At 45.2% G+C, this 16,305-nt stretch overlaps 1 protein-coding gene across 1 annotated transcript; it reads left to right on the top strand.

Annotated features, from left to right (window-relative positions):
- The first annotated feature begins 1,705 nt into the window (after positions 1-1,705).
- On the top strand, positions 1,706-16,156 carry RAB1A (RAB1A, member RAS oncogene family). The gene is made up of 6 exons (XM_065059842.1): positions 1,706-1,956; positions 8,784-8,856; positions 10,988-11,083; positions 12,581-12,676; positions 13,698-13,829; positions 14,090-16,156. Exons 1-6 carry the CDS (start codon positions 1,934-1,936, stop codon positions 14,285-14,287), a joined length of 618 nt encoding a protein of 205 aa, XP_064915914.1. The 5' UTR covers positions 1,706-1,933; the 3' UTR covers positions 14,288-16,156.
- Positions 16,157-16,305: the final 149 nt, after the last annotated feature.

Raw genomic sequence — 16,305 nt, 5'->3', positions numbered from 1 at the left:
GTAACTTTTCATTATCTTCTTGTGAGGAAAAGAAAAAGGATGAGACCGTGAAATTTCAGTTCCTCTGGGGCGTCAGCTGTGTTAGTGTCCAACGGAAAGGCTCCTGTTCCCGTGGGTTATTTCGGTGGTCCCTTGGTGTGCTGACATGGCTGGTGACGTGCAGCTCGGTGGAAGCCGCAGGAACGGATGAGCCCCGAGCTGGCTGCCGGAGCGCTGCCCAGCGTGCCGCACAAAGTCCGACACGCGCCTCCCTGCCCGGAGATTGCAGCGACGTCACAATCCGTGTGCCCATCGCTCCTCCTGTCCTTTGAACCAGTTGGAAGATAAACTTTGGTCAATGTATTATACTATGCCCTTTGTAATGAAATAACATCAGATAACATGTATTTAGTGGGGATTTAAATTCCCCAGCTGATTATGAGGAGCTGTTAAGACTTGTGAGGTTTAGCGGTGCTCGGCATCCGAGCCTAGAATGAAGTGTAGCATTGCAGCGATGTGTGTTTTCTGACGATGTTGAAAAGGCTACGACTTTGTTAGGAATAAATCTGAAAGCATGAACAACAAAAAATGACAGCGATACAACTCGATAATCAGGAAGAATTTGTTTTAAGTGGTTGACCAGAAAACCAGGTGCTATATTCTGATTTCTTCCAGCTTTAACGTTTGTTCCAAGATCCCAAGCGTATGACAATCTCTCCATGCCTCTGTTTCCCAGCAGTACAATGAGCATAGCAATATTTACTGTGCCCAAGGAGTGTTACAAAATGTGACTAATTAATACTTGTAAAATGCTTTTGATAAGACACAGCGGCAGCGCAAAAAGGGATTATTAGTAATGCATGCAGAGAAAAGGGGTCTGACCTCCTACCGATCCCTGCTCCCCTGGAGATGTCGTTGTGCTGCCAGACACCCCTCTTGTTCCTATTTTTATGCCGATGCCTCCATTTTCACCCCTCACCCCACACGAAGTGGTACCGCAAGCAGCAGAGCCGGTTGTCCTGCTCTCTCCCTGGTCCCCACCTCCCTGCCTGTCCTCATTTTAGAGCTGGAATGTTCACAACCCTTCCCCTCCTGGCTCGTCCCTCCCGACAAACCCCCTGGCCAAAGACCTTTGGGAAACACCCCATCGGTAACGGGGGTGCCGGACACCCGCAGCCCCCAAGACGGGCCCGGGGTCTCCTTGTGGCCCGGGAAAAATGAACAACTGGCTGGGCCGTACCGGCGGGTATGGACCCCGGGAGGGCGGGAGGCCTGCGAGGGGGAGACGCCCCTTCCCGCAGCCCGGGGGTCCCGCCCGACCCCGCTGCTCCCTGGACGGGGCGCCCGGTGCTGCCCAGCACCGCCCGCGGGGGGGCGCCCTGCCCCGCCCCGCCCCGCCCCGCCCGCCGAGGCCACGCCCCTCCCCTGCCCGCGCGATGACTCGTCCGAGCTGCCACGTCTTCCCGCCGACGTCACCCCGGCCGGCTCCTCCCCGGCCAATCAGCAGCGCCGCCCGCCGCGCCGAGCCGACGGGGCCGAGGGAAGAAAGGCCGGCCAGGGCGCATGCGCCGGCGCCGCCGCGGGGGCCGCCGGGAAAGCGAGTCCCCCGGCGCTCAGAGCGGCCGCCCGGCGGCGCTGGCGGGCGGCGGCGCGGACTCGCTTTCCCGGCATGCGCCGCCGCCGCCCCCCGGCCATGTAAGCGCTGCTCGGCGAGAGGCCGCCCCGTTTCCTGGTTGGGCTCTGGCAGCCATTTTGGGCTGAGGAGCGAGCGCGGAGGCCGCGGAGCGGGCAGGGCGCCGGCGGAGGGGCAGGCCGAGCCGAGCGCCGGGCGAAGGCGGGAGCCCTTGGACGCCTGCATCCGCGGAGCGCCCGCCTCGGCGGCGGGAGGTGCCAGGCCGCGACCGCCCCCCCTCAGAGCGCGCTCGCCGTCCCTCGGGCCGCGGGCCCCACGGACATGTCCAGCATGAATCCCGAATAGTGAGTGCGGGCCGGGGGTCCCGCCGCGGGCTCGGCCCCCTGCCCGACATCGGCAGGCCGGGGGTGGGGGGGGTGAGGCCGCCGCCGGGCCTGGCGCGGCCGGGTGGGAGGGGACGGAAGGGCCGGGCCTGAGGCCTCGGGCGGCCCCGCGGTCACCGGTGGCGCGGGGGCCCTGGGCGCCGGGGGGCGGGCGCTCGGCCCGCTGCTGCTGCTGGCCCCGGGGTTCGGGTTACGGGCACCGGTTGGGGGGGGGGGGCGGCAGCACGGCGGGCCATGAAAAGTTAATGATGTGCCTGCTCTAAACGGATGGGCCCGGCGATGCGGGCGGTCTGGCATCCCGCCCCCCGTCCGGGAGCGCTGCCGGCGGGGCAGCGAACGGCGAATTTTCCCGGCCTGGAAAATGCACATCGGAGCCCGGGCTACAACAAGTGAGGGGGGAAAAACCAGCTCTTTGTGAAAGCCGATCTTCCTGGCCGGTCGCTGCTGGCAGCTCACTAGTCAGAGGTCCACCCTTCACTTTAGCTGCAAGTCATGTGTGTGTCACATGGCTCTTGCAAAACACTTCTTGCTTATGTAGATTTTGCAACGCCGTGACTTGATAATGAAATGCTCTTGGGGCTGTCTTGAGCAGAAATAGCACTTGCCTAGAAATCCTGGTGATGGCACAGGGTTTTTCTTGTTTGTTTTCCGAAGGGTCATTGTACCTCACAGTGCAAACACGGCATTTTTCTCTAATTGGCCTGCTCGGGAGTGAGGATGTCAGAGCTCTCTGGTCAGTAGTTGTCTGTATCCTGGCAACTGTAAGAGCAGTGGCTTTCCCACCAGGATGTCAGGCACAATAAACCTCGTTTTGCTCATGGCTTTTTTGAGTGAATAAGAGGGAAGACTTAGGATTAGTTTAAAAAGCACTTTAAAAACCAGCTGCTGCACTCTCAACACTTCAGTGTTGAAGAGTGTTTTTAAGGTTCTTTCACTGATGCTGGTTCTGCTGGCACCTCCGTTTGGCGTGATGGAGCCACCGTGCCCTCTAATGTAACTCAAGTAGCTATGGTACTGAAATCCCTATGTGGTAGGACATTGCTGCTCTAGATACCCATTGTCTCCATTCAGGGATGACACTTCTAACAACTTCTGTGCTCTCTGCTTATGGCAGTGTGGTTGCAAGCACTCTGATCCCATTAAAAAAATCACCTGAAGAGCAAATAGGAGTAGAAGGCAAAGTGTAGTCATCAGGTCGTGTGAGGGAGTTTGTGCAAATGAAGAGGTACAGCCAGGAACTCAAGTTACATCTTGGCAAGATGACATAACAAGCTTGCTCGTGTGGCTTTGGAAAACACCAAAACAGTCGCTGGATGTAGTCAGCAGGTGAAACACCAACAAATTGTTGGTGCCTCTGAGATCGTAATGACTTGTGGGATTAAATGCAAACTTACTATGCAGACGGATGGTTCTGTAGTGTTAGTTTCAGACTGCCTGAAAAGTGTTAGGCCACTGGCACTGTCTGCGCAGAAAGAGGTTGAAGGGGTTTTTTCCATATCTATTTTTTACCCTTCCTGAAGCCTCTCAGCTTTCTAGAATCTGATGCAGAGTAGTTTCCTGCAATGAGATACTGAATGCTGCCGTAAAGAAGGGGGAAATGTTTTGAGGGAGACTCCTTCTCAGTGAAGAGTCCTCATTTGTGGTGGTAGTGATGGCTGAGTTCTTGAAAGTGAAACAAAGAGGAAAAGCTGCAGTTTAAGATTAATTTGTAATATTAAATTGCTGCTTCCTGAGAGGGTTGTGTCTGCATGATGAAGATAGGAGGTGGGAAGGGCGTGGTGAGATGGACAGAAAATGTTTGTCACTGCAATATGTATACTTGGATTAATGTTAAACCAGGGATAAGACTTACAGGATTCTAACTTATTTCTTCTGGTTACCTGTAACGGGTATGGATGTCTGTTTGTCCTTTTAGATGTGCCTTGCCTATAATATAACACATGCTCACTTCCTTATCACAGCTTCAGATCTGGTTGTAGCCCCAAATCCTTTTTCCTGGGCATGTCAGAACTCTTACAGGTCAGTGGGATAGCTAGTTAAAATTTCTTAGTAAAAAGACCTACCTCCTTTGATTTTCTTATTAAAGTTACAGGATTAGAAGCTACTGTTGCCAGGATTTGCAGGAAGTTTGTGCTTCAAAGCTTCCTTGAAATGTCAGGGCCACGGGACAACCTAGTGAACTAGTTTGTGTGCTTTTGCATTTGAGTGAAGGAGCCGAAAAGGGATGGATGAGATATCAGTGCTAACATTTGGAAGGTAAATTCTAAAAACACCTGCCCACTTAGCACTGGGATGCATTCCTTCTGTGTTTCTCCCACCTTATGGTATTTAAATGAGGAAAATGTCAATATTGACTCTGCTGTGACTAGGTCATGTCAGGTTTAGCATTTCCTACCCCTTCTGCAGCTTGCAGGTAGTAGGCTGACTAGTGTAAACACTGAGTGAACTATCCAAGGTGGTATCAGGAGTTAATCTTGATCAGTGTCCTGTAGTGTCTGGATCTTGTTCTAGATACCTTCTTCAAGGGGTGATGAGGAAATGCTTTTTGGAGTAAATCTGGAGGTTTTTGCCTTCGTCAGAAGTGTTGGAGAATACCTTTGTGGGGGTTTTCAGTCTTGAGTGATAGTGTTCAATAGATGACAATCTACTGACAGCTTCTGGGTTGCTGGAATAATCTGAAATTGTGTGTGTGTTCTAACCTTTCTAAACAGCAATCTGCGATGCAAAGTGGCATTACGTCTTCTGGATTCTGTTTACTTACACAAGCAGTGTGTAATCAGAGTGACAGTCGTGCTCCTCTTCAAAATTTCTGGGGTGGTAGAAAAAAGACTGGGGATTTGAGGCTGTGAGTACCTGTTTACAGTGAACTTACTTGCAGCTGACATGAGTGATTAAAGCTGATTCCAGCAGTCCTTGTTGGAGACAGATGACTACTTAGTCTTGCCTTTTTTTGGCATAAAACCTTCCTGGTGTTTAAAAAAATATCTCCACATGTCTACTTTTATAAACAACAGCATTGTAGAAACCCACAGGTCCCTTGTTCCACACGGATTTGGCCAGATTGATCCTAAACTTGACTTCCTGGCCTTCTTCTGAATTTGCTGACTGTTGTGTGGAAAATGCGTGTAACAGGAGGATGCTGCTTCACTGCTGAAAAATTTGACAGGGCTGTTCTGTTGGAGATGCCTTTTTTTTCATAACATATCTATCCTTTATCTCTTTGGCAAGAGGAAGTTACCATATCCTGTTCCTCATGAGGAGCCTTTGAAAGCCTCGCTCTTACTGATGATACCTACCTGCTTTGCTGCACTATTGCAGGCTAAGAATTACTTGCTTATATAAATGGTGGGAAATATTTGAGTGATAAATCTGAATTCACACTATCTCCATGTAGTGTGGAGAAGGCTACGCTGCATAGCTTGGCCTGCTTTAAGAAGGCTCCCTTAACTGGAAGAGCTAAGTCTTCAGTTTTAAAGAGCAAAATTCAGTGGATTCAGGAATTAACCTGTGTGGCTTGTTGGGCGCTTCACTACCATTGAACCTCTTGACACAAATATTCTGTCAGTGTAGTTTATTCCAGAAATAGATTTCTGCAAAACTTTTTCTGGCTTGTTTTCATCTTTATTTGATTTCAACTGTTGCTGTCCCTAGCATCACACCATGTGTCATAGGCTGCACATTTGGTTCTCTAGGCACCTACTGTATTTTAAAAGGTCCTAAAGAATCTCTGCTTAGAAAGGAAGACATTATATCTTTGGAATATGGAATTATTTTAATTTTTTAAAACCTAAATAGCAAGGTTCTACTTTATTTCTGAATTATGCAGGTCTGAGCATCAGTCTTGCTTATCTGGCAGAACTAGGTTTTGGTGGCACAGCACCTGTTTCTAGGCTGGAGACAGAGGAGGCTCAGTAGAGGCTGTTCCCAGCCGTGCCGCAGCCTGACTGGCACTGGCCCTGGTTTTGGTGGGGGTGAGGCAGGTGGTTTAAGTCACCATATGAGCTTGTGGTAGGGGTCACTTGCTCCTGATAATACTGAAGCCCCAGAGTGAGGGACAGTCTTAATAGCAGAGATGTCAAACTTAGTATTTAAGGTTCCTGGGCTCTTGTTGCTTTATCTTAACTGTAGCACTGTGTATAAATCATTATTGTTCTTGTTTGCTTCTGAACAGTGAAAGATTTAATAGCAGGGTAGATCTGTTTGGGAGCTGGTTTAGCAGTGAGAATAACAGGAAGATAAGTTACTTGATGTTTGGGGGCTGGGGGTACCCGAATTCCCCTTGGAAGCAGAAGGAGGCTCTTAAGTGGGTCTTTCAGGCTCCTAGCTGAAGCCTTACCTAGGAAGCAATTAATTTTTTTCCACTAATTTTAGTGAAGACAACATAGTGGTAATATTAATGTGTTGCCATTCTTAAGGGGATTATAACATGCTGCAAGCTCTAATACTTTCAAGTGTGTTAATGCTTGCTGTAAGTAATAATTTCACTTCAGGTTTGCTGAAAATTCTGGTTTTGCAGAGAACTGAACAACCCAAACTTCCTGCTGAAGTAGGGAGGAGCTGTTTGAAGGCTGAGGCAATTGTGCCTTTGGTTTATGCATAATTGTGGGGGAGGAGGCCTAGGCTGAACAGCAGACCAAGTCTCAGCTGTTGTACCTGACCTTCGTTTCCATATTACCTTGAATTTCTCAGAACTGAGTTATTAGTGAGGATTAAGAGTTTTATGTGTCTCTTGCTACAGGTGCTGCTGTTAGCCCTTTGCCTTGGTACCTGCGTGATGGTGGTGGAGTGGCAGCAGGGCTGTGTACCTGAAGATAACTGTAATACTTCAGTGGGCTTAAAACACACTTTTTTTTTTAATTAAAGAACAACTGTGCATCCTCGGCCACACTGATCTAGTGCTTGTGGTGGAGTTGCTGCAAATAGAGCGCCAGGAAACACAAAATCTTTGAAGCACACGGGGAGGCAGCACTTGGGGCTCCAGCTTGTGAGGGGGCATTTTGTTGTCAATGTATGGGTAGGCCCAAGTTTCAAGAAACGTGTATGTTGTCAGTAAGGACCAGTGTAAGAATAGGAGAAGTAATAATGCCTCTGGTCAGTAATAGTGCTTCAGCTATCTTGGAGCTGTTAAGATATGTGGGTTGTGATGTAACGACTTATCTCCCATGAACAGTTTGGGTTAATAACTGTCATTCTACTAAAACCATCTTGCCTTGTAGTAGTGCATGAAATGACAGGTGGCGTGGCAAGTTCTGTGACCGTAAACTGCTAGGTATCCTTTGACTTTTTAATATCTTGAGTGCTTTTAGCTTTACACTGTGGGGGAAGGTTGCATTTTTCAAGATCAGCTTATTAGTTGCTGCATTTACCACTTTTGACTTCTCTCTGGCCTTAGAGAAGTGCTGTGGGAAGTGATGAAGGTTTCGGTTGAGCGTGTTCTTGCAGCCTGGGACCAGCCATGATGCTGGTCATCTGGGCACTCGAGCGATGGACCATCTGCTTGGCTGTTATCTGGGGATGGATGCGGTTTCCTGGCTGGATTCCTGCCAGCCGCAGTCAACGGCGATGTTGGGGAATAATAGGTGGGGACAGGTGACTTCAGACATTTGCGTACACTTTGTCTCAGTTTGGTGAAGTAGACATAGAAATACATCTGTTGCAAACTCTCGTGGTTAAATGAGAACAGGACATAATCCTGGATGCTACAGGACTAAAGAGCTGTAAACCTAGAATAGGTTAGTCTAGTACTTACACAAGTTATTTTGCTTTCTAAGTGGTGGTTTCTTGCTTTTTCCCTGCTACTTGATCTCTAGTAGTAAACTGCCCCATTAGTCTCATGACTAACACAAAATCTGATGTTTTGCCAACAGTGAAATCTTCACTACTCTTTGAAATATAAGGCTAGGTTGGTCATTGATCCTGTGCTTGTTCCCGCAATGTAGAGAGGACTCAACATTAAGCAAAAAAAAAAAGAATTGACACCTTGTCTAGTGTGACTTGAGAATTACTAGTATTGCACCAGACATCCAGAATTACTGATATTGTACCTGACATCCCCAGAGAATGAATGTATCCTCATCTGGCAATGGCTTTAGCTTTACTTTAATTCCTGAAAGGCAAGTGGGGTGTGTGGTCACTGTCAGCTGTTCATAGTCTATTGTGGAAGGTTTATTTTGCCTTAGCAGGCCACTAAATTTAGCATTTATAGTTTGTGTATTTAAATTGCATATTGTGCTCTTGGATTCTTCTGGGACTTTAATTTGGTAACTGAAACTGAGGAAAGAATTGGTTGCTTTTGGCCAGCTACATGGCATTGGTGAAGCTTGAGAGTGGAATAAAGCCTTTGACTTTAAAGAAGGTACAAAGATAAGGGCTCTGGTAGACAGCAGGCTGTTAATACCATTTGCATGTTACCTGAGTCACTCAACCAAATGGTGATGTTTGCTCTTAATTGCAAAGCTTGATTTTAATCTTAGCTAGACCACAAAGGGCTGAAGTAGGAGTGTGTTAGTCTTGGTGATAGTCACACTAATATCTCCAGAGCACCTTCCTGGGAAGGCACAGTTCTGCACAAAAATGCTGAGTTCAGAGCATTTACCTCACATTTCCCTTACCAAGTGAACTAGGTGAATTGTGAGAGTGTCTAAACTGGACAGAGAAGCTTGTAGTTGTTTGTGACTTCCATAGCAGGGATGTAATTTACCTTTCTGAAACATAATATGCTAGCTATAAGGAATTTGGTTCTTGGTGGTGTTTTTCATTAAGTGACTTAATTCTTTTTCCTTCTGCAGTGACTATTTATTCAAGCTACTTCTGATTGGAGACTCCGGTGTTGGGAAATCTTGCCTTCTACTTAGGTTTGCAGTAAGTGATCATGCTTGAAAACTTCATGTAACAAAGCTACCCAGTACTTAGCAATAATTTCTCTGCCACAACAACTATTTGAAAGGACTGATGGTCTGTCAGGTCTGGTATACCAAGGATAATTAAAGTATTGAAAAGCCATCTTGTCTTCTGCATTTGTTTCTAGCTGATGTATTTGTTCATGAGTAATATGGAAAGAAATAATATCAAGAATAGGTCCAGTCTCATTTTTGTGTTATTTGAGTGAGAAGATGTATTAATTTCCAGCATTATGCTAGTGGTGTAATGCTAAAGATGGAAGAACATACATAAATTCTGGGATGTGTGCCTTCAGGCATGAAGAGTACAAATGTGTCAGGGCAAAACTTTGATCAGTTACTGCTTGATCTGAATATTTTCAGCCAGGTGAAGTTTGATATCTTCATTGAAATGGCCTACTGACTGCTTAGCCAGGGGGAGAAGGAATTTAAATAATACTCTAGGAATAACAAGGCCTTATGCTTTCTTTAGTGAATGAGTATGTAATAAATGTAAAAATTGCTGGTGGGCTGAAGCAAGGAGCTTTTGTTTTCCTGTCAACAGGAAAAGTTAATGGGACTGACAGCTGAGTAGAAAAAGCTGGACTCCAGTGAACTCCTTATCTGCATCTATGCCAAAGTGCAGCTTTGTCATGGAGGGGGGGAGAATATAAGGTATTAGTTTAGAAACTAGAGTTTGGTAACTACTGCAAGATGATGGCAGCATTTTCACAGCCTAAACAGTTGCTTTAGGCACCTCTGGAAAGAGTCTGTGTTTCATGTTATCAATATGAAATGGTGGTCTGCTGTGTACAAACAGCATCACCCAAGTATGCGCAGTATTAGAACAGGGAGACACTAAAACCAGTGTGAACACCAGAGAGATGTAACCTGCTCTGCTCACCGGAGGCAGTGGGTTGGAAGTGACAGCAAGGCTGGAGCAGCACTCCCAGATCAGTCTAGCCTGCTTCTCTGCATTAATTTTGGCTTCATGTGAATAATCCAATGCTTCTTTTTTGATAGCCAGCTTAAGTTTGTGCTCAGTTATCTGGTGTTTTTCTCAAATAAGTAGCTTTTTTTCCTTTAGAAATTTGACTTTCTAACAAAGCTATTTTACCCTGACATAAGGAACTACTGCAGCATTCGCTTACCTGCGTTCTTCCTGCTCTAGTTTAAATGGCATCAGGCTTTTAAAACATATCCTTTTGAGTATTAAAATGTTAAGGAAATAAATGTCATTCTTAAAGTCTTAATGCCTTATTCTTACTTGCACATGTTCCCTCAGGCAGATGTATTACCTAAGGTGTCTTCCATTCACAACCCAAAGAAATGCCTTGCTTTTGTGATAGCTGTTGGTTGCATAGAGCCTTTTGTGGTGTATTGTACCTGAAGTTCTATCCTACTGGTACTTTGGGAATAGAAACTACAAGCTAACAATCGCTAGAAGGTAGGAAAGACTGAGCCAGCGCTTCCTGTGAGCCTTAAGGCCTGGTGGAGATGCTGCAGTGAGGTCCCTGTGAGCTGCTAAAGCAGGGCTGTGTTTTCCTTCCTGTATTTACACAGACTGCAGAGCAGGGGATTCAACACAAATACCCAAGCTGTGACTCTAAACTGCCTTAGCAACCAGCTGTGGCAGCAGAGGGTCTGAAATTTGGGTGTGGAGCGTGACTGAGGCACAGCCCTGACCTGTTGTAGGTAGCTGCCATGTAATAGAGATGAAAAACCATCAAAGGAAAGTAAAAATCTGAGGCGTTTTAATAACCATCATGGTTATTCTAAGTAGCTCTTCAATCTGCCAACATGAGACTGTTTTTTAAACTACAGCTCAAAAGGACTTAACATTACAGGATTTCCAGAAAAGAGGCTTTTTAACTTGTTTTTGGAACATAAGTCTTATTGTTTGAGGTGCTTTTAAAGAACTCTGCAGAATTTTTGAAAAGTAACTACTCAGTGAAAATACCTAGCTACCTACTGGACTTTGCCATGAAGGATCAGACTGGTTTTGCTCAGGAATTAAGAACTTTTGTTTGCTTGGCGCTTGCCTGTTGCATAATGAAATAGGTGAGTGCAGAAGAGGTGTGGCTGGCTTGACTTATGTTCACTCTTTCTCCTAGGATGACACGTACACAGAAAGTTACATCAGCACGATTGGTGTGGACTTCAAAATCAGAACTATAGAACTAGATGGGAAAACAATCAAGCTTCAGATAGTAAGTAGTATTTCTCAACTCCTGGGTACTTTAATCTCTTGAAGACAGAATTACATTCATAGCTGTTGGTAGTTATCTTTGTACTTTAATCATTAAAAAATAAGTTATATTGTCCCTGTTGCAAGAGGCTAGGTAGTCTTTACAAGATTAGAAGACCTCCCATGACCTCTCTGTAAAGAAGGATGCTTGTCAAGGCTGTGTGCCTGAAAAAGGAAATGACTTGTTACAAATTTATTTTCCTGGGGAGAAAAAGATGGAATATTTAAAAGGCACTATGGGCTGCGAGCTCAAGAAGGGTGGAAACCCATGCCAGAGTGCTCTCATGTCAAAACCGGAGTAGTTCTGCAGTATTTAGCAAGGATTTGTGTAAGTGCAAGAACACCACATTGTTGTCCAAGATGCCTGAATTCCACAGCAGCTGTTAATAGCAGGCTGCAGTGTCTAGGGCGGGAAACTCTGCTTTTGTTGACCCGAATGGAAAAACTGACAAATGCTTGTAACTGGCCTGTCTGCCTTAGTGCTGGGTGGTGTTTTCTGGTTATGCTTTTGGCCTTTCGCTTGGAATAAGCAGGGGAACAGACTTGGCAGTTCTTTGCTCTGGTCTTGAAGCAGTCTGAAAGGGTGGCTGGTGTAATGAAATCTAATATCTATGCAAGGTCACACAATCCTTGTCAGCCACTGCTTCCAGCTCAAGCAGAGGCTCTCAGGACTTGAAGGCAATGACTCAGGGATTCTAGGCTGTGTTGTGGAGCAGGAGTCTGGTTTATGGCCAGAAGGCTCAGTCTGAGCCTCCAGACTCTGATGTAGCTGTCCCGCATCCAGAGGAGCCCACTAGGAATGCTCTCGCTACTGAAATCCACGAGTCTGACTATTTTTAATATGTAGCTAGCCGTATTCTCAACATGGCTCCAGGCAGAGAAAAGTTTGGGTGAGTGCTGTTCCCATCCTAGTGCAGAGGGAGGGCAAGCACCTAATGTCCCCCCTTAACTTTCTTAGCAGGAGAAGGAAACCAGGTTTGGTTTGAGTTGTTGCACTTCATCCTCTGAAGTGGATGTTGCCTTTAAATGTTGCCTTTAAATGCTTTTGCTCAGCTCCTGTACCAGGGAAGCTGAAAGAGTCATGTTGGACACCCACATCTCTCTGACCTTAACAGGTTTTCAAGCTCTGGCTTGGATGTTTGTTCTTCAGACCACTGTGGCTTCTGTTTTGGGTCAAAACTATGTAATGTTTTCCTCAGTGAGATCTCTTTACTGTGCTTGTCTGAAACCAAACAAATGAGCACTTCTAGAAAAGAGCCTACTGAAGTGTAATTCTTAGGATTTCAGAAGATCAGGATATTTTAACTATTTGCATACAGTTTCAGAGCCACTTCTGTAGCTGTGAGTTGGATATGCTTGTAGTGGGATGGCTGATGAGCTGAGCTGTGTTTCTGGAAACTCGTGTGTTAACATGAGTACAGCTACGCTGCAGTAACTGATCCTGTTATTTGTCTTGTAGTGGGACACGGCGGGACAGGAGAGGTTTCGAACTATCACTTCAAGTTACTATAGAGGCGCTCATGGCATCATAGTTGTGTATGATGTTACAGATCAGGTAAGTGTTAGACCTGTGCCTGGAGAGTTTCTCCAGGTGGAATACTCTAGGCTAATAAATAAAACTGGTCGTTTCACAGTTTTGCACTTCTTAAGGAGACAGTGACCACGTTCTTCAGGCTGCATTAAGGTTTATCAAGCCAAATATTTGTTAGTCTCTGGTTTGGGGCTGAACACAGAAATAAAAGGAGCAGTGGGATCTGTGGCTCTAAAGCAGTTTTACCTTAGACTTAACATAAAACTTGCTGGGCAGGTAATTGGTTGTTCTGTGTGAATACTTCTCACCCTGCCTTTGGTAGCAGGAGGTCTGGGTTATCAGTGGAAGCTGTTGAAAGATTTCTGAATGTACTTTAACCTTGGTCTATAGTAAAAACTGGCATTTGAAACATAACTTTCAGTATGTGTGACAAACAGGCCAGTGTTTTCTGTGAAAGAATCTCTTGAAGATTACTTGTGCAGTTGTCCTGTTTGAAGGGCTCTTAGGAAGTGTAGAGTTTCCTGAATTAATAGAAAAATTGGTTTCAATCACTAACTTGAATATCAGCTCAGCACAGCAGTTCTGCACTTCTGGAGTCGAAGGTTGTTCCAGCATCTCTACAACAATGGTTTGCACCTAATACTGGGTACCTTGTAAATGCCTGAGATTCTTCTGGTTTCAGCTGTCTTATCTCTGCTACACGAGGAGGAGGAAGAATCCCAGATGGTAGAAGTTGTTGACTATTCAGGATGTGGAGCAGGGAAAAATAATGTGTGGGAGTGCAGTGAGGGAGGACAGACCAATTGTGTAGGGCTCAGAGCATGGGCTGAGGAGCTCTGTAGACCCTGTGGCGACTCCCCTGTCCTGGGGCAATCGGGAATATTGCACTGCAGACAAATACAGTAGCACTAATGTTCAGTTCTCTGTTGTGGTTGTGAATCACACCGATAAGTACACAGCTTCACATTCTTTCCCAGTCATTACTGAACAGTGCTGAGCTTTCCTTCTGGTGAAGAATCTCGCTTACAGTTCTCTTATCTCCTAGGAGTCTTTCAATAATGTAAAACAGTGGCTGCAGGAGATAGACCGTTATGCCAGTGAAAACGTCAACAAGTTGTTGGTGGGGAACAAATGTGATCTGACCACAAAGAAAGTAGTAGACTATACAACAGCAAAGGTACGTTCATATTGATGTGTGTTTGCTTGGTTGAGCACCTAGTCTGGACTGTAATGCTCTTCAAGTTCTAGCGCTGGGAAGCACCTTGGTAGACAGATAACAAGGTGCCATAAATGTGAGCGGTTGATGCAATGCATAGTACCAGACAGGAGCTTGAGAGTGGGGTGGTGGTCTAGAAACTTGATTTATCCAGCGGTGCACCAGGAAACAAGGTATGAACCTGTGTATGAACTTACTGTTCACTGTTTCTCAATTTGCAGGAATTTGCAGATTCTCTTGGAATTCCATTTTTGGAAACCAGTGCAAAGAATGCCACAAATGTAGAACAGTCTTTCATGACCATGGCTGCTGAGATTAAAAAGCGAATGGGTCCGGGAGCGACAGCTGGTGGTGCAGAGAAGTCCAATGTTAAAATTCAGAGCACTCCAGTCAAGCAGTCTAGCGGAGGTTGCTGCTAAAACTTGCCTCCCCCCTTTTGTCTCACAACAATGAATTTGCAATCTGAACCCAAGTGAAAAAAAAAATTGCCTGAATTGTACTGTATGTAGCTGCACTACAACAGATTCTTACCGTCTCCACAAAGGTCAGAGATTGTAAATGGTCAATACTGACTTTTTTTATTCCCTTGACTCAAGACAGCTAACTTCATTTTCAGAACTGTTTTAAACCTTTGTGTGCTGGTTTATAAACGTGTAATCCTTGTTGCTTTTCCTGATACCAGACTGTTTCCTGTGGTTGGTTAGGATGTATTTTTGTTTTGATGTTTCTATTGGCATGTTTAGATGTCAGGTTTAGTCTTCTGAAGATGAAGTTTAGCCATTTTGTATCAAACAGCACAACAGTGTCTGTCACTTTCCATGCATAAAATTTAGTAAGATATATGTAAGATCTGATTTGCTAGTTCCTTCTTGTAGAATTATAAATGGAAAGATCACACTATCTGATTAATAGTTTCTTCATACTTGGCATATAATTTGTGGCTGCAGAATATTGTAATTTGTTGCACAATATGTAACAAAACCGAAGAAATGTTTAATAAATATTGTACTTATTGGAAGTAATATCAAACTGTATGGTGATAAATATTGTCTTAATTTGTACGGCTAAGGGGGAAATCAGGCTTGCATTGTGCACAAAACATATCTGTGTGCAGCCATGGCTCTCAAACCTTCTAGTAGACCAGAGACCTGCCCTGCAACTAAAACTAGTGACTATGGCCCAAAAGACTGAGTTGTTGTGGTGCTTAAGGCACATATGCTGTACCAGGAACACCCCACCAATGTTCATGGAGGCATAATGCACTTGGAATGTACAACAGTTCCCTAACTTAGTCTTGGAACTTAATTTATTTCTCAAGGACTTGATGTGGGGGATTTCCTGTCCACTTTGTGAAGTAGGGGAGAGATCAATATTTCCCTCACATGAATGACTTCAAAATAACCTTGAGGTGGTGTAACTTTCTACCAGTATATTATGTCTTTTCTATATGCTGTTAATTCCATCCTCTTTTAATCAATACTCTTAGTGCAACAGCTTAATTTCTATTCTGTTATGCATAGAGACATCAGAAGGTTGAAATGGGGACAGTGAGGCCCCACAACAGACTGTTGCTCACAGTAGGCGCTATGTCATGTCAAACAATTTGGAACTAACCAGCAGCCAAGAGGTTTTGGACAGTGTGTGATTCTTTGTACAGAGCTAATCAAATCATTAGTGCCTGATGTCTAGCTAAAAGCCACAGGAAAGCTAGCCTATAACACTTCCTATACATGTAAAATTGTTCAGCTTTATCTAAACTCAAATGTTCAGCCTATTCTGTAAATAGTCTCATGTTTGAAAGACCATGTAACATTCCCCTAGTAGTAATACACCCTGTGATAGTAAAAATATAGCCTAGGTATGTTGTGAGGTATAAACTAAAATTGGTGCAAATATCCTCTTTTTTTTTGGGGGGTGGGGGGATGACTTTGGCTAACAGCTTTCTTCAACATAGTTGCATCAATCAACAGGCAATTGTAATACCTAAAGTATTGTCATGGTTAAGTTGAACTCTTCCACTTGAGACCTTCACAATAAAGTGATGTGCTTTCTATTAGAGATGTGCTTGTTGGTATAATTCATTATCTAATGTGACTTGCTCCTCCTGGAGAGCGGGAGCAGTAGGAGTAGTGAGTGCTGCTGAGATCAGGAACCAGAAGGAGGTGTGTTGAGGGTAAAACATCTTCCCGTCAGAGAAGTGCACAAATGAACTTAAATGTCAAGATGCCTGCTGCATACTATCCAAAACAATGTTAATATATACAGTAATAAAAGCATTGCAAAACCAACTTGGGCTACACCAGTTGTTTGGTGGTTATTTTCTCTTTTCTAAGTCATTCCTGTGCTGTTAAATGCCGGAGCCTGTGGTTGTCTGGCTGAGGTGAGTGCAAGAGGGTAGAGCAGGTCTAGAAATCCTGCACAAGGGCACTGTAGTTTC

This window comes from Columba livia, chromosome 3 (assembly GCF_036013475.1).
Source record: "Columba livia isolate bColLiv1 breed racing homer chromosome 3, bColLiv1.pat.W.v2, whole genome shotgun sequence".
Classification (NCBI taxonomy): Eukaryota; Metazoa; Chordata; class Aves; order Columbiformes; family Columbidae; genus Columba; species Columba livia.
The sequence above is the reverse complement of the archived record's forward strand: the minus strand, read 5'-3'. Positions and strand labels throughout refer to the sequence as shown.